Below are 26830 nucleotides of genomic sequence, written 5' to 3'. Positions count from 1 at the left end.
GCTGTAAATTTATTTACAGTGTGTAAAAAGATAATTCCCCCATTGTTGTTACATTGTTTTACACAAAAATCCAGTTACATAAGTGATGAAAGTAATTCATGCTGCCTATCATTCTCATCTATGTGGATTAGCTCATGTGGTTTGTAGTTTAGATGAGCACAGCATGGTTAACTAAAATTTCAAACATAGTTTTAAACTTTTCCTGCAATGTGGCTTCTTTCTGACAGGGGACATACCAACCCAGCCCATCAACGCTATCCCTCCTAAATCCCAAACCCTGTCTTTTTTTAACCTTAGTGTCATGGTTTGTCTACATGTAGGAGGGTTTCATCCTCTGATATAAATCTTCATTTGCAAGATGACAGCACAAGAGGCACTTACATAACCAGCCTCCTTCAGTCCAGTGTGAATCGGAGTTGAGATCTTGCCAGCAGGCAGGAATTTACTTGTTCTGAGTGGCCAAGTGTGTGCAGGACGGCTTAAAGCTGGAACAGGAACATCTGAACCTCTTTTTAAAGAGGTGAGCTGCTTTCATACATAACAAAGCCAGAGGAGACCAACAAATTCCTGGAGATCTTACTGTGATATAAATTCATGATTTGAAATATTGTTTTCCAGTCTGTGTTTATTCTTGTGTGAACCTGCTGCTGATACCTGAAAATAATTGTCACAGAAATTTAATTGTCATGTCTGATTAGTACAGGTACTTCTAAACTCCAGTTCTAGAGACCCACCGTCCTGCTAGGTTTTAACCTTTCCTGACTCCCAACTCAGCTGAATTACGTATAAGCTCAACCAGGTTAGTTAAATGTGGTGAGTTAGGAGCAAGAAAAACCTGAAACTCCACAGGGCACTGGGCCTTCATGAACAATGTTAAAAAGTTTGCAGCGGGTTCACGCTATCCAAAAACACTAAACATTGTGGAGTCAATATCTAGGCAGGTCATATCTGTTGTGTAGTCCTAATGTGTTGGCTCATCTGTGTATGCTCAATGTGTAATGCCAGGTATGTTTAGATTTGTGCTTACCAGTACAGCAAACCCAGAAAGAGCAGAAAAAGGCTGATGGTGACAGAAAATCCACTTGCTTCAACTCCAAACATCGTTAGAATGCCTGTGAGCATGTTAATTACTGAGCCAAATTTAAGATCCACCAGAAACCTGTACAATCCAGACAAGAAAAATAAGACAGAAACAATGAAACAGCGTCACAAAACAACTAAATATACTTAAGACCAAAAACATACACTGCTGTACAAAACTAACTGCAACTGGTGCTGTATTTGTTATAATGAAGAGTTCTGATCAATAGAGTAAACCTTTACTCACTAATGCAATGTGTCCATGTTAAACTGTAAATAATTAACAAACAAAAAAAGTCAGGAAACAAAGACTTGCAGACTAAAGTGTTTTTTTTTTTCACACCAATGACGCTGGGGCATTGAATGTATCTTTAAATCCCTACTTAATTTGTTCATTATTTTTCACTAGCATTTAACATAAAGGTATTCAACTTCTGTCATCAACAAGCAATTTAAAGAAACAAAGCTCTGAGGAACCGGTATGATTTTTAAAGTGGAATATGGGGTGTATTGTCAGAGAGTCTGCAACTGTTTTATTACAACATTATTTATTTTTTTGAAACCACTTTGGACAGGGTGCCAGACTCCCACCGACCCGACTTTCTTATTACGTAGAAGCAATTTAAATGCAAAGTGAACTAAATGTGAAGTAAAAGGAAACCAATGTAAAAATATTTATACATTTAGTCACCATGAACCTATTGAACTGGGTATTTAAAACTCATTGGATAAAAATTATGACTTTTTCAATGCTCTTACAGCTTTGTTTGGGGTACCTCAATGCTCTTACAGCTTTGTTTGGGGTACCTCAATGCTCTTACAGCTTTGTTTGGGGTACCTCCTATATCAGCCCCGGTTTCTTCTACAGAGGCCGATTTGATATCTTTTGTCACTCTCCTTGCCAAGAGATTGTTATTGCTTAAGTGGAAATCACCTATACCTCCTTCACATACTATGTGGATTAGAGAGATTGTTTATGTAATGAAGCTGGAAAAAATTAGGCATCTTAGGAATGGCTCAGTAAGCACATTTTACAAAGTTTGGGACCCTTTCTTAGACCATATTAGAAATTTATCTACATTAGACTGTCCTTAATTAGCTGAGCTGGTTATTCATTCAACCCAGAAGTAAAGCTGAGACATTTTACATATAGACTTTAAAAGCTAGATGTTGTTTTGATTTACATCTAGCTTGTGATTTCTCTGTAATTATTAAGATTCTGACTGTGAAGTTTGTATTTGGACTACATGTTTTGCTCTGTTTTAGGTGTGACTGTCCCACTTCTTTTCTATATTTGGTTTATTTGTGTTTATTTTTATTATTTTACTCTTTGTATATATATATATATTTTTTTCTCTCCTGGGTATTGCTTTGTAATTTGTTTCGACTATGTACACTTTGATATCCAGAATGTTTTGCTGTGTTGTTTAAAAGTTAAAATAAAAATAAATATTAAAAAAATATATATATATGACTTTTTTTCTAAAATGGGGGTTTAAATTAAATTAAACGTTCTGAATCTACATTTTAACACAGTAATTTATTTTGATTTTGTTTGTAAAAATAAAAAGTTTTTTAACAGTTATTCATATTTATCCATCTAAGAAAAAGTGGATGCAAGTAAATTTGGTTCATATCAAAATATCTCCAAAAATGTAGCCCTGTATATACACGACCTAGTCAAGCAAGCTTTACATAGCCATCGTTTTAATTTTTAATGCAAGAAAGAAGCGCCTACTTCTGATTTCTTTGTCCATGCGATCTTCCAAAGAGGCTGATTTTATTGTATGTGCTCCTGTATCATTTTGATTGCATATGAGTGCCATTTTTACCCATTATTCTACACGTAATCACCCATATTGACAAAATGGGGGGAAAATAGAAAACAATTGTCAAGTGTTTTTTGTAAAATTCATTAAAAAGGGGGAAAATCTAGGTGACAAAAATGGTGTGAAACGAATGATGCAGTCAGATGAGTCGTCCATCATCATGTTTTCAATTAATCAAGTGGTGTACATCAAAAAAATGGCACTTGCCCTGATTCTTAAAGAAAAGGGGGCTGGTGGCTCTTTTAAAACTGTGGTGGCTATTTTAAAACTGTGGTGGCTCTTTTAAAACTGTGGTGGTTATTTTGTTGCCATTGTTTCAGTATGTTTGTCACCTTAGAGCAGTGGTTCTCAAACTGTGGTACGCGTACCACTGGTGGTACGTGAAGCAGCACGAGGTGGTACGCCAGATAATCTCGGAAAAGTAATTACATGCACCGAAAAAATAAATAATTTAATAATTATAAATAAAAAAAATCATATGAAACAAATTGTGTAAATTACTATAATTCTGTTTTAATAAAATCAGTTTAATGAAAACAAATTGTATTAAAACTAATGTGTTTTTAAAAATATTCGGGGCTACGCAGCCACCGTACTTGTGTACACCGTACACAGCCACCGTACTTCACCGTACTTCACGTTCGCGGTTTCCATCTCGGAATTTCCGAAACGTTATCAGTAAAGTTATCAGTAAAGTTATCAGTAGCTCTCTCGCTTTTATCAGAGCAGATCTGCGTTTGAATCTCACTGCTCTCGTTCCTGACATCACAAGGCTGCTCCGCTAAACAGGCGCACTCACTGAAATGCTAACTGCATATATACTAGTGATGAGTCATTCGCGAACGATCCGATTCTATTGAACGGATCTTTGAAATGAACGAAAGGAACCGAGTCTTTTATTTCTGCGCCGTTCTTATCGGCTGTAATCTAATCAACCCATTCAGCTTCCATCAGTAGAGGGAATTAATCGTAAATCGTAATAAGAGCTGTTTATTGTCGAAATTCAAATCCGAAACACTTTCAGTGTCGCGGAGAGCGAGCGAGACACACACACAGAGAGAGAGAGAGAGAGAGAGCTAGTAGTATAATGACAAATAATTGAGAAATAAACTATAAACTTGTTTAATTGTTTTAAATACAAGAAAGGATTTTTCTGAAACTTAATGCAATGCAACCACAGTCTGTCTCTTCTCTGTAGTTTTTTTACTTTTAAAATAAATCTTTTTTTTTCATTTAAGTGTTGTTTGAATTAGGAATACATTTAAGGCAAAGTAGCAAAATTTGATATTAATATCGGGGGTGTCTTATAGTTTACCCAGTAGCGTCTCCCGAAGAACGAAGAGCCATTTTTTTTGATTGACTCTTTAAAAGGAACCGAGCCAAAAGATGCGGCTCCCTTCAAGAAGCCATAATTCCCATCACTAATATACAGTATATACACACACACACACCTAATTAATGTGTGCCATATGTGGTTCTGTGATGAGAAACGTAGGTGGTACTTGGAAGTTTTGGTTTGATAATGGGTGGTACTTGTTCTAAAAAGTTTGAGAACCACTGCCTTAGAGGAAGGAGTAAAGGGTCACTGCAAATCTACTATCTGTACATTACCCTATATTTTAGGGTGCATTATTTTCATGGATGGGTTTCCATAAGAAGTCTGGTTTATCTCAAGGTGAAGAGACAGTGTCTACTGTTGAAAACGCTTTATAAGTAAAATGTAATTTAAATGTATTCTGTCTGAAACCTAACAGAGATAATGGAACAGTTTGGGTGGAGGAGAAGTGTGGTGGAGGGGATCTGGCATTCCAGAATGAGCCAGCATACACAATGCAATAACCTAAACGAAATGCTTTAATTAGTATAATAATAATGAAGCTAATGTGTAAATGTTTTTTAAATAGATTTAGAACCTAACTGTACACACATCGCATTTTAAAGTTGTGATCATGTGTTTCTCATGTTCTGCGTCTCATGTAGCCGCGGGTTAAAACGCAGTGACTTGTAACCCAGATTATTACAGGAAGCTTTAAATGTACAAATTTAACGTTGTTTCCTCTTGTTTGATTAATTTATATGCATTATATTACAGACTTTCACCAACCTAGTACAGATAATACAAGTTAATGAGCTGACTAAATCTTACCTCGCTCTCTGCAGTGCCCTGTGCTTGTTTACATGAATGATATCTGGGTATTGTAGTTTTTATGGGTGTAAATGACTACAGTTCTGCATCGCCTTCTGGTATTTGTAGTTCAACCGTGATGTTCCTTTAAAACAGCTCTGTGTCTTAGATAGCATGCCTAAAACAGACAGTAATCAAGAGCATGAGTAAAAATAAAACAATAATGTAAAACAATTATAATTATTACTGTTGTTATTATTGTTGCTGCTGATCTTGTGTTTAAAGTAATTTTAACTAAATAATTTTAATTATTAATACCATAGTCTGCAAAATTAGGTTCATAAAACTGTTTCACATTAATAATAATAATAATAACAACAACAACAATAATAATAGTTATAATTGTAATAATAATAATAATTATTATTAGTAGTAGTAGTACTATTATTTTTTATAATAATATAGTAATATTATATTAGTAATGTAGTAATAAGATGATTAGACAAAATACAAATAATATAAAACAATAATAATAACATTAAACATGTTATATATAATTATTATATTTATTATAATTAAAATTAACATATAAATAACATGTTATATATAATTGTTATATTTTACTCATAATTTCATTTATTCACTGTCTGTTTAACCACCTCTTTATCATGCTCAGAGTTGCTCTGTGTCTCAGGAAACACCCTGGACAGGTTGCCAGTCCATCACAGGGCAGACACACAAATATACAAATGTAGGGCATTTTTTGTAACTCCAAGATATTGGACTTGTGTGAGGAAACCAGAGCACCTGGAGGAAACCCACACGGACACACACTGGGTGAACTCGGAAACTCCACACAGAAAGGACCCTGGCCGCCCTGCCTGGGAACTGAGCACAGGCCCTTCTTGCTGTGCAGTGCCACCATACACCCTACTCCAGTTTTATTCAAATGTTGCTGTTGATTAGTGACATTATTGATACTGTTTAAGTGATGCAAAGGCTGGTAATTGTAACGGGAAAGTACTAGTTGATCAGCAGACTTAAGTGTTAAACACTGTTTGCAGTAGTCAGAAGGACCTGCTGTATGTTGTAGTCACATTTCTGATGAACAGATGAAGATGTAATTAGATGATGTTAGTAGTTGTTGATAGATGAAAGACGGCTGGCTAAGAAAGTGCCTGGAATCTCTCTCTCTCTCTCTCTCTCTCTCTCTCTCTCTCACACACACACACACACACAGTAAACTCCCTCACTTCCACTCCAGTTTCTCATTCAGACCAAATTGTCCGAGCCCAGAGTAATCCAACTATAGAGGCAAGTTCTCATTTCAAACATTTTTACAGCTGCATTTTACACCAGTTGTAACATGAGTGACTGATCAGTCAGAAATGTTCAAGTCAAATAAAGAGCTTAAATTATATAATCAGACTGGATTGAGTTATGCTTAGCTAATGGATTTTACCTATTTTAATACTTAGCCTATTTGGTAGCAAAATTGGGCATTAGATTTTAATTACTTAGCGTAGTATCAGAAATATCAGAAATCCATGAACTCAATTACAAATACAATTGGTTTATATGAACTAATTACAACTAATTATCTAAACAATTGCTAGAGTAAAAATAAGAAAATCTCTAGTAATATATTTATGACATACTGCACAGCTTTCATTATCACATAGGATGAATGTTTGAATAAATCTGTTTAAATAAATTATTGATACAGACAGAAGTTGGTTTTATCTGTAAAAAAATCCTCTGACTTTACAGTGTTTATGGTAAAACACTAGATCTTTAAACAGTGTGTGGGGATGCCAAACTGATTTAACCAGCAAATGCAATATGAACCAGATGTTTACCAGCCATAAACTAACAGCCAGCCTGCTATCTTAAACCAGTGATTCCAGGAGTAGCAGCCACTTTTTGGACTGTTTTATTAGCAGGCACAAAATATATTTGACCCACTTATGACTATAAATCAACAGTAATTAAATGTAATTAAATGTATTTAATGTGGAATTTGTGTTTTTACATAGCACATTATTTTTTAAATGTATTTTAAAATTGCACCAATTAATAAATATCTTAAATACAGTTGAAGTAAAAACTTACATACATTTGTAAATAAAATACAGCAAATTGTACGGCTGTTGTTAGAGTTTGAATTGATTCATGCAAATGTAATTTTTCTGTAAACAAGTCATAGGAACACATACTCCTATGTCAAGGGGTTTTGTCATAGTACATTATTGTGGGTTGACTGAAAAATATGCTGAGTCAAAAATGTACATACAGCAACCTATTTTCAACCGATTATCCATTCAGTTATGTAGCCAATAGGGCAACATAATGGCTCAGTGGGTAGCACAGTCGCCTTACAGCAAGAAGGTCCTGGGTTTGATCCCCAGGTGTGGCGGTCCGGGTCATTTCTGTGTGGAGTTTGCATGTTCTCCCTGTGTCTGTGTGGGTTTCCTCCGGGAGCTCCGGTTTCCTCCCACTGTCCAAAGATGTGCAAGTGAGGTAAATTGGAGATACTAAATTGTCCAAGACTGTGTTCGATATAATCTTGTGTGAACTGATCCTAATAAACAAAACAAACTTTGTAGGATTACTGCTTTTACATAGCATATTATATCTAAATGCATTATTTGATAAATATGTTAAATACAGTTAAGGTGAAAAGTTTAAGGTTTACATACATTTGTAAATGAAGTACAGTGCATGTCATGGCTGTCTTAAGAGTTGATTTAAAAAAAAAAAATTCTGAAAACAAGTCATAGGAAAGCATAATTCTATGTCAAGGGGAAACTATGCGTTTAGTCATAGTACATATCTGTGGAGTCAAAAATGTACATACAGCAACCTATTTTTAACTGATTATCCATTCAGTTATATAGCCAATAAAGTGCTTATATTGTCGTTTTAAAAATGACTTTTAAAGAAATAAGTGGTCTTACTGCCACTTCAACACCTCATGCTAGGAGAATATGTATCAAAATAATCAGATTTTATAGGAGAACCATGAAAACAGGGTGGCCTATGCAGGTTGTGGCACTTTCTTTTTAATTGTTTTATTATTGATTTGAGTGAGATCACTGAAATGCATGTAATATATGCGTTAACTGACATAGTAGCTAGTAGCTAAAATTCTAAGTTTAAATGTGAATGGTTTGATTGTTGTGTACATGGTGAGTCGGTGTGGCGCTCCTTTTAGAGGTGGGCGGTCCGGCTGTGGTGGATGAGATCGGCGCTTGATTGAGTGACAGTCTCGGCTCTAATAGTCTCGCTCCGCTGCCTTCAGCGCTGCAACTTTTGCAGGCTCTCGGTGTGCAGTCATGTCCACCTCAGACTGACCATAACCCTGCACCCTGCCTCTGCGTCCGAGCCTTACTGCTCATCTCACTGGCTCGGGATTGGAGAAGTTAAGGGATCCGTGATTTGTGTGGTTTTGCAGCTGTGGATGTGAATATTCTTCTCTCTGCTGTGGTTTGTGCCCTGCTGAAGTGGGTCAGTAATGCGGGATCATGATCAGATCGTGTCCGCGGCGCAAGATGGCAGATTTTTACTGAGTTCGGGACTAAAAGATCTGCTGACAGTTTTGCAATGAATAGCAGGAATCCTTGCACAGATGGCCCCTGTATACGAAGGTAAGAAACTGTGTGGATTTAAGTGTTTTAATGGATGAAAACATGGTTATAATGTGGAACATGCAGCCAATGTGAATGTCAGGGTTCGGAACTCTCTCCACGGGCTTTTTCCTTTGGATTATTAATAGAAATTAATTTGGTAAATATATTTCTTGTGGATTAACTTGTGCAGATTATAAAATGTGTATTAGTTTTGTCAGTATGTTTTTTTTTTTTATATTTCTAGCAGATATTTAAGGTCCGTGTCTTGTCGCGCTTTGCTGGTTGGTTTCTTCAGTACGTTTCTGTAGGTTCTTCTGTTATTTTTCTTGTTCTGTAGATGCTACTAAATTAATTTCTTGACATGTCTATAATATTAGCTATAACGACTCAAAATAAGATAGATGAGATAGGTAAATAAGTAGCTGGAAACAGGCTGAATATCAGGATCTTGATCAGACACGCAGCGGTTTAAATTATAAGCTTTATTTATATATAAAGCTCAGAAATTACTTTGTAAATATTATAGCTATTATGTGAACAAATAACCCACACTATATTTGTTAAATGTTGTCCTTAATCTATAGATAAAACTAATACAAGTCTTAATGAGCAGTCCGAATGGTGCTGTTGATTAATCTGCAAAACGTCGCACTGTTTGCGCAAATTGCGCGTAAATCTCAATCCATATCAGTTAAATCTATTGACGGTTTGATCAGGTAGTCTAGATTTTGATCCTGATGATTGTCCATCTGTGTAAAAAAGCACCGGTTGTACCAGGATTGGCTTAAACTGTCAAAAGCTCCATCATGTCATAGAGCAAGAAAATCCATTAAAAGAGCCCATCAGTAAAGAACACGTTTTTGTGTTGTACCTGGTTTATGGTCCATGTGCTTCATGCACCGAGTGTTACTGTAATGTTAATCTTTTATCAGTACAAGTCCTCCTGTCTGCTGTGCCACAGTTTGCACTACTGATCTTCAGACATCATCAAGCCCAAATGCATGAAGTAATCACAAACACCAGCACACAGGAGCTCAGACTGTTAGTGTGTAAAACACGTGTACACGTGTACAACACCTGCTGGATGTATGTGACAAATTGAATCTCCTCCCAGTCTGAATGGGCAGTGGTACCCTAGTGGTTAAGGTACTGGACTAGTAATCAAAAGGTCACTGGTTCAAGCCCCACCACTGCCAGGTTGCCACTGTTGGGCCCTTGAGCAAGGCCCTTAACCTTCAATTGCTTAGACAATATGCTGTTACAGTATTGTAATTGGCTAAAATTTCTGGCTAAAATACTGGCTAAAACAATATTGTAATTGGCTAAAAGCCAATTAAATTGGATAAAAGCATCTGCTAATTGCCAAAAATGAAAAAAAAAAACCCACACATTTACAATCAGCCGCACACATTTCTAAATACCTTTGAACATAAATGAACACAAGTAATTTACACACAGTGAATTTTAAACTGACTTTCAGTCACTTTAGTCAATCAAATATGTACAGACATGCTTAGTCTATGCAATGGTGCTCGGTATATTACACTAAGCCCACTGCCACTGGGATCTGTGGTTTGAATCCTGAGTGGTGCTATTGGTCGGTCAGGCGTTTACATACATGTGTATGTCTATGGCTCTGTCTAAGAGGGGATGGCAGAGGCCCTGCAATTGATTGTTGTTCTGACATCCCTAACTTGGAGTGTTTATTACATGTGAGAGCAAAAAGCGTAAATAAGTGGATGGATGGATGAATAATTGAAGAATAATAGTTTAGTAGTTTGCATTTTTGTAGAAACGGAAGGCTGGATGGCTTGATAGACAAATCATATATTATTGACAGAGGTCCTTTACCAGCAGTGTAAGCAATGTGCTTCTTTTCCAATTTCATTTTCAGTTCATTTAAGTTTATTTTCCAATTTCTAGAACAGTACAGCATCATATTCATTCAAGGTTCATTGCTACCGTAGCAACAAGTTGTTAATATAATTATAATTTTCATTAAAGCCACTGACAAGAAAAGCACTCAAAGAGCTTAAATGGAAATGAAACACTTGTGTAATGTGTTTTTAAAAGATGCATTGTTGATGCATGTTGTGATTTGAAGGCATGTCTGTGATATAGGATGTGCGGTGTTGGTGTGTTGTGTTCTGAAAGTCTGATCCGGTGGTATAACAGAGTGAGTAGAAGAAAAAGACAATATAAAGGACAAAGCCATCACCCTCTGGCCCTCATTACACATAGCTGTGAACATCCTGCAGTGGTATTTTAGAAGCCAATAAACAGGCCATAAAGTCATAAGAAACCCGACCAATTTAAACTTAATTGGCTTCAAGCAGAGTGTAGTTGCAGATGTTGCACGGATATTAAAGTTAAGTAATATGAAACTAAAACTAAAATTAGATACCGCTCTTTAAAAAGATCTGAGTTTGAATATGTGATGGACACATGACCCACACAGTGATGTAAAGTGTTTCCAGAGCTGCTACTGTAACAACCAGTCTATTACTTTATCATAATTTATTATTATTTTCTTCTTCTTCTTCTTCTTCTTCTTCTTCTTCTTCTTCTTCTTCTTCTTCTTCTTCTTCTTCTTCTTCTTCTTCTTCTTCTTCTTCTTCTTATTATTATTATTATTATTATTATTACTATTAATAATACAGTGAATTCATGTATTTGATTCTACATATTTTCACATTTAATAGTACGTTTGCCAATAAATATTTGGTATATTGTTAAGTAATAAATAATTTATTGTTGTTACTTATAGTCCATTTAATTATGGACATTGGTCCCACAAGAACCGTTTGATTTTACATACACAAAAACAAACCCCATTTATGAAAAAGCGGGAACATTTTTACAGGCAATAAATACAAGAAGTTGAGATTTATTAATTCTCTTGAACCTGCATTTAACTGAGCACCTAATTTGTATTTTGTTAATATAAACAAATTTAAAATTTGATACCTGCAACACACTAAAAAGTTGGGACTGAGGTATGTTGACCACTGTGTTCCATCACCTTTTAAGGTTGTTGTTGATTCTCCTCTTTATACGTTTTCAATATAGATCATGACTGCAGGCAGACTGATCAAGCACCCACACTCTGAGTTTATGAAATCACTCTGATGCCCCATCCCACCCCCCACCTTAACATGACAGATGTTGACTTTTATACTTTTGGCTGGTTACAGTCTGGAGGGACTTTGATACTGGACACTTGTCTTTGATACTGAGAACGCGACGTTGCGGCTGTTTTTCCTGAACACAAGCTGAAACGTGGACTCATCTGACCACAGCTCCTGTTTCCACTGTCTTTCTTATTATGTCAGAGTTCCGGCTCAGAGAACTCACCAACGTTTCTGCATTGATTGATGAGTGGCTTTCTCTTTGAAAAAAATTGTACTTAAAGTACTTCCCATGTGTTTATTACAATAGAATGACGGTTTCTTCTGCAATGCGTTGAGGGCTTGAAGATTGCACACTTTTAACAGCAGTTGTGTTTGTAGAGTTGGTGTTATGTTTGTTTAAATGTCTGACAATGGATGTTTTTTTATTGTATTGTGATTTTCAGCTGTTTATTTAAAAGGAACTCTTCTAATTTGTGCTTTAGTCATTGTTCTTCTCACTTTCCTGTATGATTAGCACAGCTGTTTCTTAATTACTTTGCTGTTGTTGTTGTGTTAGACAGTAGCTCTAGTGCAGTGTTGTTATTTCCCTCAGATTGGAGGTTTTTCTGGAGGTCTTTGCAGCGATTCAGGCCCACTGTTTTGACTCTCATGTTCAGACTGAAGAGTAATCTGGGCCCATAGGAGCCCAGGAGCCTGGCCCTGTAACCCATACTGACATGTTGATGAATGCCTGTGGGGAGGAACAGGATGACTTGTCTTAAGCAGTTGAAAAGGTACAGAGCGTACAAGTAGGTCGAAAAAGACATAGTTTTGGGGGTTTTGTATTTTGGAAAATGGTTGTTAGATGTGTGATTTGAAGTTTTCGATGACTTGTTGGGTCATATGGGGTATATTTTAATCAAATAGAAAGAGCTTTTCCATCTAAGATGAGTTTGGGTCAAAAGAAAGTCTGAAAGTGAAAGTATTCAGCTATTTTTAGAATTGGTTATCCATAAAAGGGGTTATTCATAAAAATGTATCACATTCTTACAGTTTGCTTGAGGATTTTGTTAATACAAGTTATTAGTTTATCCTGATCTCATGTCCCACATTTACTTCTACGGCCAATTCCGGCTTGCCAGTCTGCCTTCTGTATGTCTTTGGGGGAGTAAAAAGAAACTGTAGCACCCTGAGGAAACCCATATGGACATGAAGATGACTTTCTAAACTCCTTACAGACTCCTGACAGAACATAGACGGGGCTTGAACCCAGGTTCTCATGATCCATGTCGCAGTATTTCAGCTGTCGGTGCCCCTTAACTGGATCCAGTGAACCACATTATGATTAGTTCTCTAAATCCATTACACACTCCAGTCCAGTCTCCACACACAAATACACACTATAAACCCCTATACATCCTACATACATTTCTGAAGAATAGATGGAAACTAGCAGAAATCCAGGCTGACCTTGTGTCATATTTAATAAAAAATATATGAATTCCTTTTCTTTTGGCGTACTGTGTCTTAATCAGTCCACCACAGTATTCACTTCTGCCAGGTGTATTTCTTTTATTTTAATTCAAGACACACTTTAAATTGTACAGCGGTATATGTAATAAAAATATGTAAAAAAAAATCATGCCAATCAGTCTTTAAATGACTTTTTGGACACCTGATCATGAACTTGCTGGACATCCTATTTCAAAACCACTGGCATTAGCATGGAGTTGCCCCCTCTTTTTAGGAGGTCTCCCATCTACTGTGAATGCTTTCTGCAAGATCAGATCAGACACTGATGATGGATGAGATGGCCTGACTCACAGTGGACATTATAATGGAGTTTATTTACACCAAATTGGTAAAGCCATTTATTAATGTAATGTTAACCAGAACCAGAAAGCATATAATCAGTTTTATGTAGTATTTAGAGTTTCAACCCCCGTTGCCAATGAGTGCCTGAAATACCCAAACACAGTAATTCGGAGGGTTTTGTAGTGTCTACATACTTTTGGCCATATTGTGTATAGTGTGGGTGCTTTGTGGGTATTTGTGTGCTATATAAGAATGCTGGTCATCATGGTCCTGCACAGTCTTAATCACACATGACAAAAAAACGAGGGCTGGATTTACACTGATAGTACTTCTAGGAGTCCAGTTTGACCCAAATGAACATTAAATTAATTCAAAATAATACAGTAATTTACTCTGTGCTGTGGATTTTTATCATTCAGGCTTTGGTCCGTTGCTGAAGCTGCTGTTTTGGAGATTTTTTTAACCAAAAAACTATGCAGCTGACATCAGCCAGTACTCACTGTTCCAAGGTCTTTCCTCTGTGGGTGCAGGAAAGTCCCCACATTTCAATGTCATCACCACAAATTTGTATTCTAATCCTGCTGATTGTTAGGAAATGCTGTGTTTGGGCTAAAATATAGACAGTTCTTCAAACCCAAACTAGCAGGACTGTTCAACACACTGTTTTAAACACTAGAACTAAATGAACCCCAGTGAGCAATCCTTCAGGTATTTATGCTGAAGTAAATGGGAGTTCTGGTCAGAGTGTGGGTGATTACACTGTCCGCATCTCACTTTTAGCCTTTTGAAGGCTGAAGGACATCTGAGCCTTTAGATGTTTGAAGGGAAATGGCTCACAGGTGTGCTGTGGGGAGCAGATGGGGGGTTATGTTCTACTGACACATACCACCAACCACCAACACAACCTGCACCTCTGTCTCAGAGACCAGTGTTCAGTGAAAAGTGCACTGGTCATTAGCTGCATTTACTTGATTATAAATGTTTTAGAAGCTTTTTCTAGCATTGTAATACATCCTCTAATTAACTTGCTCTGTTACACCCACAGTACTGATCTATTAGTTTCCTTAGCGGTGGAAAGGAATGTTGTCTTTCAATCTAATTAGAAGTAAATATATCAGAAACATTCAAGCTATTCTGTCTGTGAGATGTATAATTTGAACACATTTAGATGTAATGAGAAAAGCTCATTTACATGACGACTGTTAGAAAGAAAAACTGGAATCTGAATCTGATGTGTGAACTGTAGTGTGTATACAAGTGTAGTAAAAGTGTAGCGCAGGGACCTAAGAAAGGTTTACAGCCTTGATGTTGTGACCTCATGTTGGATTGCATGAGATACAGTCATGCAGATGAGGATTTTTCCCTACAATCCATGAAGTAATACGAAGTTATTGGCAAATACATCTTAAGACACTCAGGAAATATTTACAATAATAAAAAATTAGGGACTGGATGGTGCAGTGGTCTGTTTTGCTAGCCTACCTCTGCTGAGCTGTGACCTCCATCACTCCCTCTGTACACCCCTACCCAAACCCCTAAGAACTTGCACCTCATTTTTGCCACTTTGCACCTTAAATCCTTATATTCTGCTATTATTGACTGCATGTTTTATGTGTGTGTGCTGTTGTGTGTTGTTTTTCTTGTTGCTGTTTTTCTTTTTATATGATTCATTTATGTTGAGAAGTACTGCACAGTATTTTGCTGTACTACGTATGTACAATGACAAATTAAGTTTCTATTCTATTCTATTCTGAGATCTAGGGTTTGCATCTCCAGCCATGCTGTCAGCCATTCGGCCAGTTAGGCATCCACACAGACATAATTAGCTATTTCTTGGGGGTGGACAGTGGGATGGTGGATGTTTGAAGCTTTGTGAAGGATTGACACCCTGTCTGGGATCGAGTTCCTGCCTGGCTTCCAGTGTTTCCACAAAACTGGACCCACCACGGCCATGGCCAGAATAAAGTGGTGGTAAAGATGAAACTGAAATGAAATGTCTAGGGTATACAATATTAGCAGTGTTGAATGTGTCATGACTAATGGTACTTTTGCATTTTCTGTGGTTGTATGGAGCTCTCTCTCTCTCTGCTCCCTGCTGGTGGGTGTGTTTATCAGGGTTGTTTGGTTAGGGTTAAGTCTTCCGTTTAAAAAGATTCATTTGCATGAATCCGACAGAGCTAATGAATAAGATGCATCGCACAGGTCCAGTACCGGCATCAGATTTGCTGAAAAAGAAACCACATTTGCAAATACTCTGTGTTTAATACGACCATTAAACGAGTGTAGGGTGTTGAATTTTGCTTTTGTTGCTACCAGGTGAACTACAGCAATGGATCATTCTTTTGGCATGTCAGCCGTATTTCTATTTGTGATCAGTACAGATGAGGGGTGTAATGAAGGGCTCTTGGGTGCATGTCTGTAATGTAATTAGCAGAAGGAATTGAAACAGGCCGGCCTGGCTCTGTGATTTTCAGATTGATTTGTCAGATCTGATTGATTTGTTTCTGGCTAAGAGGAAAGTTTCCTGCAAATCAGCTCTAAGAATTTGATTGATTACTTAATCAACATGGAACATAATGAGAGCAGTTTGTTCCAGAATCACAATGCACTCATAGTCCATATTTTTTACAGATTATTTTAATTAATTTGACAGTACCTCACATGGAATTCCTTTTAAAGAATTGGGTTATGAATGTTGAGGTTGGGTTATCAATGGAAGTACATATACCTCATATATATGTTGTCAGCAAATATTTGATGATTGTTTTACTGGCAACTTTTGGATACACTGGAATCCCCTTTGTGAGCCGGACTTTATTGTGACATCAGTCAAAATGTTTCTATTTTATTTATGCATTTTCAGTTTAGCGTAGTCAATTTGTCTTCTGCTGCTTGGGGATCCCTGATTGCAGTCGAAGTGCGTATATTGCCGGGTATGTGCAGCCCTTTGCGGAACCCTTTTTCACCTATGCACTCTGCACAGGTTATGCCCGCTAGATGGCGCCCAGCCGACTGGTGGAAACGCTGAGTTTTGAACCGAGACGTTCAGAATCTCGGTGCTGGTGTGCTACCAGAATATCCTGCTGCACCTGTGCGCCATTCAAATGCTTTTTTTTTTAACTGAATAGGCAAACATCCCCATATACACACTACAAAATCTTGCAGAAAGCCAAGATGAGTGGAAGCTGTTATAGCTACAATTTGAGGGCATTCACTGCCAGTTCTACAGAAAAAAATATTTTTAAAAAAAATTAAGGCTGAAACGGCTGGATTATTCCTGTAACTGAATATTTGTGCACATCTGTCTCTGACTTGCACTTTGTGAATCTCACCTCATGCACTTTGTATTCGGGTAAAAGCTGCTGGAGTGTGAGTTCAGCAGCTCTCTGCAGTCGTGCAGAAAGACGAAAGAATCCGACCCGACCTCAAGCTAGGCTCCTGTTTGTTTTTGAGGTGAAAGTCAATTCCCACAATGCTGCATTTGCAGGTAGCGTAGTGCTTTCCTGCTGTGAATTTCCTGTGTCTACAAATTCTGTTTTCTGCTAACCTCCAAACTGTGCTACCTGGCAACTTTGAGTGAAGTGTGTATGTGTGCTGTACTTTAAAGCAGAAATGCAGGAAAGTGAAAGCCGGAAAAGGGAATACAGGCATGAAAGTCATCTCTAAGATGATTACAAATGCCCCCTTTACAAACTCTAACGAACTCTATCCTTCTATCCTGGTCCGGTGGTGGCTGTGCTTTTTTTTTTTTCAGGGTGGGGGTCCACGCTGACATGTTCCCTTTGATCAGATATGAGAAGATGGGTTCACGCCGGGGTCTCTTTCTGACACATTGTTCCGCCAGTCAGGGGAAATGAAAGGGGGCTTTGCTGAGGCCGGATTTGTTGGGCTATAATCACATGGCAATTACTCCTGGTGAAGGGCAGCATTCATTCTCTCTTCACACCTATAGTTACTGCCACCCAGACTCATATCACCGGCCACTGACTGATGGAATGTAAACAGCGACACACAATTCCTGGTTCACACAAAAGAGCTGCTGTGAACAGAATAAAGCAAGACCTGACTAAAATGTTACCCTGATAAGAGAGCTTTAATAAGAGAGCTTTAATAAGATCAGACTGGCTGATATTTGGTATGATGGTCCAATTTGCAGCTGTTTTGTTGGTGTATTTATTTTTTGTGATCATATAGCATTAACAGTTTGAGCTAACAGTTAGCATTTCAGCAGAGATTTACATTTTACCTTTGGCAAAATGGCAAATTGAGAATAAATTCTGGTTAGGTACATGTTGAAAAAGCAAATTAACAAACCTAAATTAAAAAAATACTACAGCCCTACATGTACACAAATTTTTTATATATTATGATTTTGTACACCTACCTAAGCTAAGCTAACTTGGCAAACATGACAGTACTCTTCACATTGACAAGTTGTTTAGTCTAATTTTGAGATTCGTTTATTTATTGTGACTTTTTGTTTTGTTTTAATGTTTGTGACATTTAGTTTTATTTCTTTACAAATTCTATTTTAATTTTAGATTGTTTCTTAGATTAAAATTGTGTAATGTAACATCTTTGTCCTTTATAATGTCAAAATATTAAATAAAGAGTACAATATTAAGTAAATATTTATAAACCTTTATATTAGGCGTTTAAAAGCACCACATTTTCAATGGGCACCAGGTCTAGACTGCAAACAGGCAAGTCTAACGCTGGCATGATGTCAGATATATTTATGTTGAAAAAACAAATTTACATTCCTAATTTAGTTTAAAAATAATACAGTTGTACACAAAGATTTATACATTATGATTTTTTATCATAAAGCTAATCTAACTTGGCAAACATGACAATACTCTTCACATTGACAAGCCGTTTAGTGTAATTTTGAGCTTCCGTTATGTATTAAAAAAATTATAAATTGTATGTTAAATACTAAGAAATTAAATTTTATTTCCTCACTATTTCTATTTTAATTTTGACAAATTTTAGATTATTTCTCAGTTTAAAATTGTGTGGTGTAACCATCCTTTATTCTTCATAATGTCAAAAAAAGAGTAAAAGAGTTGATATTTATAAACGTTTAAATTAGGCTTTAAAATGCACCACAGTCTGCGTCTAATGCTGGCCTGATGTCAAATATGTGCATGTTGAAAAGGCAAATTAACATTCCTAAATTAGTTCATACAATACAGTCCTACATGTACACAACATGTTATATATTATGCTATTGTACACCTACCCAAGCTAAGCTAACTTGGCAAACAGGACAATACTCGTGTGTGTAAGACATTTACATCATCTCCATCTAATTCAGGCTTCAGACAGTCTGTCAACCTTGTTGCTACATTTTTATAGGATAATTTATAGTTGGCTTGGGTAATATGGTGATCATTGTAAAATCTCAGGCGATACACTGGCATAGTGAGCATGTCTGCCAGGGTGCATCAGTGTGAAGCAACATCTCGTCAGAGGTCAGAACGGTTTAGTGCAACAATTTCAGCACTGAGCAAGAAGAAAGTATAAATCAGAACCAGGTTGCTGAAATAATTTCTGAAGCTGGAATCATTTCTTTACTTTTGTAACTTTTTCTTTGCTTAATATTTTATGCTGAAATAACGGATTGGATTAAAAACAGCTGTAGCATGATATAAAATATATGATGTTATTTAAAATTCATTTAAATACATATAAATTGTTATATTAAACATTTAGGTCTGTTTCGAACCTGGTCTTTAATGGTTTTGTAAGAATGAGATCCTAAAACATTGTTATTATGCGAGTTATAAGGTAATAATTTACATGCCAGAATGATTTGTGGTTCGTGAGAGGTTAAGTGCTAGTTTACAGTAGTGTACTGGTGTGTAGGTATTGTGTGTCACCTATAAATGTATTATATAGACGAAACTGCAGGCCAGATCAAATCTGTTTTCGGCCTGCGTTTGGCCCCCAGGCAGGATTTTGGACAGAACCACTAAAGAACATTATTGCAATTTTTTAAGGCTGATATATAAACACTCCTGGAACTCTAATATCATTGTCCAACCACTATATTATATAAACCCTCTTTAAAGCCAAGGGTGTGAGTTATTCCCATTTTCGATTGCATTTTTATAAAAGCAATATATTTTGTTCATTCTTCTTTTATCATTTATTATGTGCTATTTTTAATAGTGACAGTTTAAAGTTCAAATCCGTTCTTTCCTTTTTCTTCTAACATTGACATATTTATAACATGTATCTGGTCAGCAAAGATTTGGCCCATTTATGTACACACAGCTTGATGTGCAGATTTGGAGCCCAGGGATGTGCCATGTGTGTGTGTGTGTGTGTGTGTGTGTGTGTGTGAGAGTGTGGTATGTCATGGGATAGGAGGGCTAGCCAGGATGGCTCACAGTGTTTTTGTTGCTCTTTCAGCAGATCCATCCCCCTTCTGCTCATACGCTGCCAGCTTGCAGCGGGCACATCATCTATGCTCTAAATCCTTTTGTTTTTTTACAATATCCACTAGCTTAGGGCTTTCAGTTCAGGCAGGCCTGGCAGAACAGAACAGACGTGCTGCTTTATTTGGGTATAATTTAATAGTCGGACTGGACATATCAGTCTAGAGCTGCACTGACATCATTAGATTTCAGCTGTTCTGCACCGAAAGATGTACATACTAAAAAACAGGGAAGGAAGGAAGGAAGGATGGATGGATGGACTAAGTGGGAACACCCTACTGAGTGGGAGTGCATTAGGGAGGATACATGAAGTACAGGAGTACATGTATGTGAGTGGAAAATAAAGCAAGCTGCAGAGGTGAAAAACATGATCGTCTGGATGTAAATTCTGACCTCAGTCTGACAGCTGTAGCATCTGGGCTGCTGTATATAATGGGCAATTATTGGCAGTTTTGCTTTGTTCATTAATTATGTTTGACTTGATTTATTGTGGGACAGGCAGCGCTTTATTCGCACAGGGGGATTGTGAGAGGAATTAGGCAGAACAGACTTTTTGCCATACGTTAAATTAATGAGGGCGGCGCGGTGGCTTAGAGGGTAGCACTGTCGCCTCACAGCAAGAAGGTCCTGGGTTCAATCCCCAGGCGGTGCGGTCCGGGTCCTTTCTGTGTGGAGTTTGCATGTTCTCACCGTGTCTGCGTGGGTTTCTTCCGGGCGCTCCGGTTTCCTCCCACAGTCCAAAAACATGCAGTCAGGTTAATTGGAGACACTGAATTGCCCTATAGGTGAATGGGTGTGTGTATGTGTGTGTGTATTTGTGTGTATGCCCTGCGATAGACTGGTGTCCCGTCCAGGGTGTTACTGTGTGCCTTGCGCACATTGAAAAGCTGGGATAGGCCCCAGCACCCCCCCACGACCCAAATTGGATAAGCGGATAAGAAAATGAATGAATGAATAAATTAATGAGTTCAGAATTTTTCTGTATGTACTGTTAGACGTATTGTTACTTATTGCATTTGGGGAGCACGGTGGCGAGACTCTCCGTACGTGATACAAATCTCCATATGAACCCGTCTCATGCAGGTGAAAAGAAGCGGTCGGCTACTGTACACGTGTCGTATCATAGTCACAGCTCTCCTCGCTCAGGAGTGCAAGCAAAATGCATTACGTGTATACCACTAGATTGACAATACAATAAATGTCTTCATTAGAAACATTAAGAAGCACAAGTAAGCATTATAGGTTATATATGCTCCCTGTTTCCCTGCCCTGGTGTATGTAGTGCAAGACTTTTACTCTTTATTCCATTGCTGTTGGCACTTGCTCTGACACCATACAGAGATCTGAGGCATCATACAGCAGTCCTGACCAGAGAGAGAGAGAGGATTTAGGGGTGTGCTATATACACTATTATGCACTATTCTGGGTGTTGGTGTTCAGTTTGTAAAATGATCATTATGGGTTGTAAATATGTGATGTAAGCAGGCTGTCCAGATGAGTTTGTGTGAAGCCCTGACCCATTCCACCTCCTGATGAAGATCAATGACACATACAAGGTTTCCTCCTGCATCAGCCTTGATGTGCCATGGCAGCTGTAGGCACACTCGAGCCCAGCCAACACAATTTTTTCCCCGGCCGTCTCCCTGAGTAGCTGCTTTGGAAAAAGGGCATGTGCTGACCTTTTGTTACAAAAGCCTGGCCTTTTCTGTTTCAGAGAATGTTGTCTTTACCTTGCAAACTTCATGAGCCAGAGCCAGAGGGAGCGTGGGAGCTTCAGGCTGAGGGATCAGTTAGTGTGGCGGACGACTCCCCGAGTTCATTCGTCACTTTTACTCCTTTAGCTCCTTCAGTTGTGTAATAACTAGGGTCAGACCAGTATGAAAATTTTATTATCAATATTGACACAACTTATAATATTATCTGCACATCTGCCCCAGCAGAGTTGTTTTTTATGAGATTTAACAACATCCATTACCTCCGTCTCTGCATGTATGTTCCCAAATCTATCTCTACCTGACCAAATACCTTCCCAACACTGTTCCTAGATCAAGGACCCAAAAAATTATGTTTTTGTTTGTTTAAAAAACATGCTGTGAACTATACATTAAAAAATACATTAAAACTGGATGTATCGAATATGATACAAAACTAAAAATATGCAAACTCTTATTTAATATCTTTTTTTTGTATTTTACAGAGGGTTTAATAAACACAGGGTTAATTAGTTCCCTCTCTGGCTGTTAAGCTCAAAAACTTGACGGCCTCAGACACACAGATGCTTCAGTACCAGAATCTATAAATACAGTACACATTTTATTAATAATGTATATGTGAACCCTGCCTGGCTTGCTTGCTGGGCGCTCAGGTGGGGTAGCAGTAAAACACACTAGCCCATGACTGCTGGGATCTTAAGCTCCTACCTGACACAACTATCATATTTATCTGGGCTTGGACTGACACTAGGGTGCACTGATGTGTGTCACCCCAGGGTGCACTGATGTGTGTCACCTTTATGGCTAGGTTCATAAAGTGCTATGCACCTTCTGTATTTCTGAACCCAGCCCTGGATTTGAACCTCTGGAACTTAGGTACTGCTGTTACCAGCTGTGTGGCTCTTACCAATATGCCAAAGGAGAAACTACTTAACACTCCAGCAACTCCCTCCCCCATAGCCAATCATGTCTGTATGTGGACTAGTTGAGGTTTGAACCCTGTATCTTAGTGGTAGTCGGTTCAGCATAATTCATAATTGACCTTTGTGCCACCCAAGCACCCAGCTAAGCTTTAGCAGTGCCAAAGCACAAGTCTCATGGCAGTAATCACAAGCCTGTGGTACAGAAATGTTGACTGCACTTCCATGTGTCACATGACACAGGTTACATAGCACTAATAGGAAGTTTTAGTCTTATTTGATTACTGTGTCTATATTGTTTTCATTTGTTAGATTGATTCTTTGTTTAGTGGACCTACTATTTCCCCTGAAGTGAAAAGAACAGTCCATTGAAAATGTACTTCTGCTGGTAACGCAGACGTAATCTCTAAAGAAGGTTGTTTTGCTTGTTTTTTGGTTGTTTGCTAAAATACTAATTAAATGACACAGACCTGCGTACTCCAGACAATGAGTATATGTATTTTATATGTAATAAGACAAAGCCATCTGCCTGGCATAAGTAAAATACTAAACTTAGATAAGGGATACAACACCACAGTCTTGATCTTGTAAATGTTTTACGAACACGAGCTCCGATCGCACCAATTTGGTAATTCATTTGTGGGCCCAGTCGAGCTCCAGCGGCATCCCAGCTGCATATTTATGTTAATGGCTTTCAGTTCGGGGCACATCAGTCTGTCATTTGGGTATGATTGTCCTCAGAGCCTGCATGTTTTATCAACAAGGCTATCAGACATTGAGGGTATATTCTCAGCTTACTGAGGGTTAGAAGTACAGCTGCATGTGAAGATGGTGGGACTACTAAGAACAGAAGGAATATATGTGCAGCATTGCCAGTCACAGCTATAATACTGTAAGAGAATATACAGTCAGAACAGAACACTATATTTTGTTGTGTGTGTGGAGTGACTTACCTGGAAACAGCTAACAGCTTTTTATTTAATAGATTTCGAGATGTCTAACTTTCCCATCTCTTTAAAGGTCATGACCTTACATATGCTTTTTATTTTGATAATGATTAAATTACAAAATATGCAATACTGATTTTGTTATTCAGTTTGATTTTGATATGGTTTGGGAGTACAAACTTACAGATACACTCCTGTTCACCTGCTTTTTTGCCAGACCCAGACCTGATTAATCCTCACACACAATCTCTGATGGAAGTGCATTCAATTTCATTAAATTAAAGCCGTGTGTGTGTGTGTGTGTTTGTGTGTGTGTGTAATGTTTTTGATCTTTTTATGTCTGTATTTCAATTTTTGCCTCAGAACAAAACGTCCTCCAATCAAATTGCACATTTTATTTTACAGACTTTTCTTAACTGGTGGTCTGTTGATATGAAGACTATTTCATGTACGTTTGCAAGGATTGAAAATATCCGAACGTTTACATTTAGCTCGGTGTATCTAACGGAAGACTGGAGCCGGATGGTGCACGTGGGATTGCTTTTCATGGGATTTGAGCGCTCTCAGGCTTTCTGAAGCTTCACACATGGATGAAGGAGATGAGGCCATGAACCCGCCAGTGTTTTCCATGAACTTATGAACTCAAAAACACATGCAAGAAGCTGCCTTGTCATGTACGTCTTTTTACTGCCTGTGTTATCTTGGTGGTATTTACCAGGACAGGCTTTGTATAAAGATTATGCTTCAGAGGAAACGTGTAACCTCAGCCAGCGACGGACAATATGAAAATGAATTTAGCAGAAAATTGACCAATTTATGGCAAAGAGGAAATGGTTAATTTCTTTCTAAAGTTTAGGTGTCTTTATTTATAAGTAGGGTCCTACTAAATTCATGTAAAAATGTGCTTAATTTCACAGACCTTTTTTTCAAAAATCACAGATTTCACAGATTTATAAAGAAAATTTTTAGTAAATTAAAATAAATAAAATAAAATAAATTACACTTAAATTAAATGATTCAGCAACTGTCTCAAAGACGAAAATACTTCTTCGTGTTTTGACACCCCCCCTTGCGTCCACAGAATTTCCAAATTTGTTTACCGGAGTTGTGTTTTTAGCTGCTTTAGACTTCGAAAAACTGGGATGTTTTGAGGTAATTAACCGATTGCTAAATGATTTGATGTTGGAGTGCTCGGACGCCTCATATTGCAAATTAATCAGTAAATGTAAGGCACTTGAACGCTACGTGAATGAAAAATGTTAAATCACTAAACACAAACCTTAAATTTAGAATTTCACAGCAAATTGCTTATTACATGGGAAAAGGCTCAATTTACAATCTGCGACGTGATTTTCATGGCCGTGAATAAGGTAGGACCTTACTTATTAGACATTTCCTTAAACAGCTATTTAGTAAGTGCTAATTTTTGGTAAAATTTGATAATGGAGCAAGTTACCTTTTTAAATATGATAAGTTGCTCTAACAACGTTGCTGAGCTACTGTGGGTTTCTTTGGAACTGTCAAATACCATTTTCTAGGAGTTTGGAGTTGCACTCACCACAGGTTATCATGATACATTAAATATCAGCATGTCTTAAACTTGATTGGAAAGAACATCCAGTTACTAAGCTAATAGCTATTAAAACAACAGCCAGGTATTTTGCTAACACTACCATTTATATGTACTTCCACTCTTGTACTTCATGATGATTAACAAAATATACAAATCTGATGACAAAAATATTTATCTCAAGCGACGGAGTGTGCATTTAAGCCAGCCAGCTAGTGTTAGCCTAGCTGTTGTTTTGGTGCTTTGTTGTGCATGGTGTAGTCTCGGGGCAATAAAGTATCAAAACAAAGCAAATCACTTACGGTTGCCAGATTTCTCACAACCCTATATAAATAGTTACTATTTTCAACACGAGTTTATTGAGTTGCAGTTCATTTGATCATGCCCTTAAACTCTGGTAATTTGCTTCCTTCTAGGCACAAACAAAACCCCAAAGCTGCTTGTTGCTCGCAGTAAGACATTTTGATCAAAGGGGTCTTTAACCATAAAAGTTCTGTTCGCCCACTTCAAAGAGCCCTTAGTACACGAGTTACACCATAACAGCTGCCATATCAGTCAGTTCTGATGCTCACAATGTTGTGTGTATCTTTTATTCTTGACCACAATTTTACAATAAATGAAATGGAATTTATATATCAAATATTAGTCATATACCAACACCAGTCATCCAAGTTTGCAACCAATCCATGACCAAATCTAAATAAAGTATTTTAATTCCAAAAGTATGTACAATAAGAAGGTCTATACAAGTGCAATACTTAATTAAGCATAGATCACTTTCACTGGGTTAGTGAGTTTTAAGCTCACGTTTTAAACAGTAATAAACTTCTGGTATATTTAGCTCATGTTCTTTTGAATGCTATCACCCAACTCTAACTTGAAGTTATCTAACCAGTAAAAGTTATTCATGCAAACTTTGCATGTTATATTTGTGATACAGAACATACCAACACAGTTGATTTATTGTGCACCACGGTGCCTGAGTTCCAGGGGGTTGAATCCCTTACAAATACAGAAGCCGTGTAGCGGGACGTAAACCTAGCCATGCGGGGGGCAGCTGTAGCCGAATGGTTAAGGTACTGGACTAGTAATCCAAAAAAAGTCGCTGGTTCAAGCCCCACCACTGCCAGGTTGCCACTGTTGGGCCCTTGAGCAAGGCCCTTAACCCTCAATTGCTTAGACAGTATGCTGTCACAGTAGTGTAAGTCGCTTTGGATAAAAGCCAAAAATGTTAATGTTAATATCAGTGCGCTCTTAATGCTGGTCCCAAGCCTGGATAAACAGGAGGGTTGTGCCAGGAAGGGCATCCGGTTTAACAATGCCAAATTAAATATTTGCATGATTAATCTGCTGTGGGATGCCTAACAGGAGCAGTCGAAAGGAATCTTTCATTCACCATAACATTATGTTTGGTTGATATTGATATTTGGCCAGTGATAGCTCAGTGGTTAAGGTACTGGACTAGTAAACAGAAGGTTGCCGGTTCAAGCCCCGCCACCACCAAGTTGCCACTGTTGGGTCCCTGAGCAAGGCCCTTAACCCTCAATTGCTCATCGTGTTCCACTCATTGTGTAAGTCGCTTTGGATAAAAGCGTCTGCTAAATGCTGAAAATGTAAATGTAAAATGTAAATATTTGTACTACATAT

The 26830-nt window shown here is 37.7% G+C and overlaps 2 protein-coding genes across 3 annotated transcripts in view; one reads left to right on the top strand and one right to left on the bottom strand.

The window, feature by feature from the left end:
- Positions 1-5088, bottom strand: part of tbxas1 (thromboxane A synthase 1 (platelet)) — a 75285-nt gene extending 70197 nt beyond the window's left edge. Inside the window, exons 1-2 of one of the 2 annotated variants that reach the window (XM_063004262.1) lie at positions 5056-5088; positions 1028-1159 (exon numbers count right to left, since the gene is read on the bottom strand). In XM_063004262.1, coding sequence (XP_062860332.1) covers positions 1028-1122 — 95 coding nt within the window. In that variant the 5' untranslated portion in view covers positions 1123-1159; positions 5056-5088. Of the gene's footprint in view, positions 1-1027; positions 1160-1245; positions 1266-5055 lie in introns of those variants that run through there. The other variant, XM_063004263.1, reaches the window with a different exon arrangement.
- Positions 5089-8361: 3273 nt separating this feature from the next.
- Positions 8362-26830, top strand: part of hipk2 (homeodomain interacting protein kinase 2) — a 121545-nt gene continuing 103076 nt past the window's right edge. The window contains exon 1 of the mRNA XM_063004259.1: positions 8362-8681. Within this exon, the coding sequence (XP_062860329.1) occupies positions 8663-8681 (19 nt within the window). The 5' untranslated portion in view covers positions 8362-8662. The remainder of the gene's footprint in view (positions 8682-26830) is intronic.

This window comes from Trichomycterus rosablanca, chromosome 11, assembly GCF_030014385.1.
Source record: "Trichomycterus rosablanca isolate fTriRos1 chromosome 11, fTriRos1.hap1, whole genome shotgun sequence".
NCBI lineage: Eukaryota > Metazoa > Chordata > Actinopteri > Siluriformes > Trichomycteridae > Trichomycterus > Trichomycterus rosablanca.
Note: the sequence above shows the minus strand (reverse complement) of the source record. Positions and strands in the feature narration are given on the sequence as shown.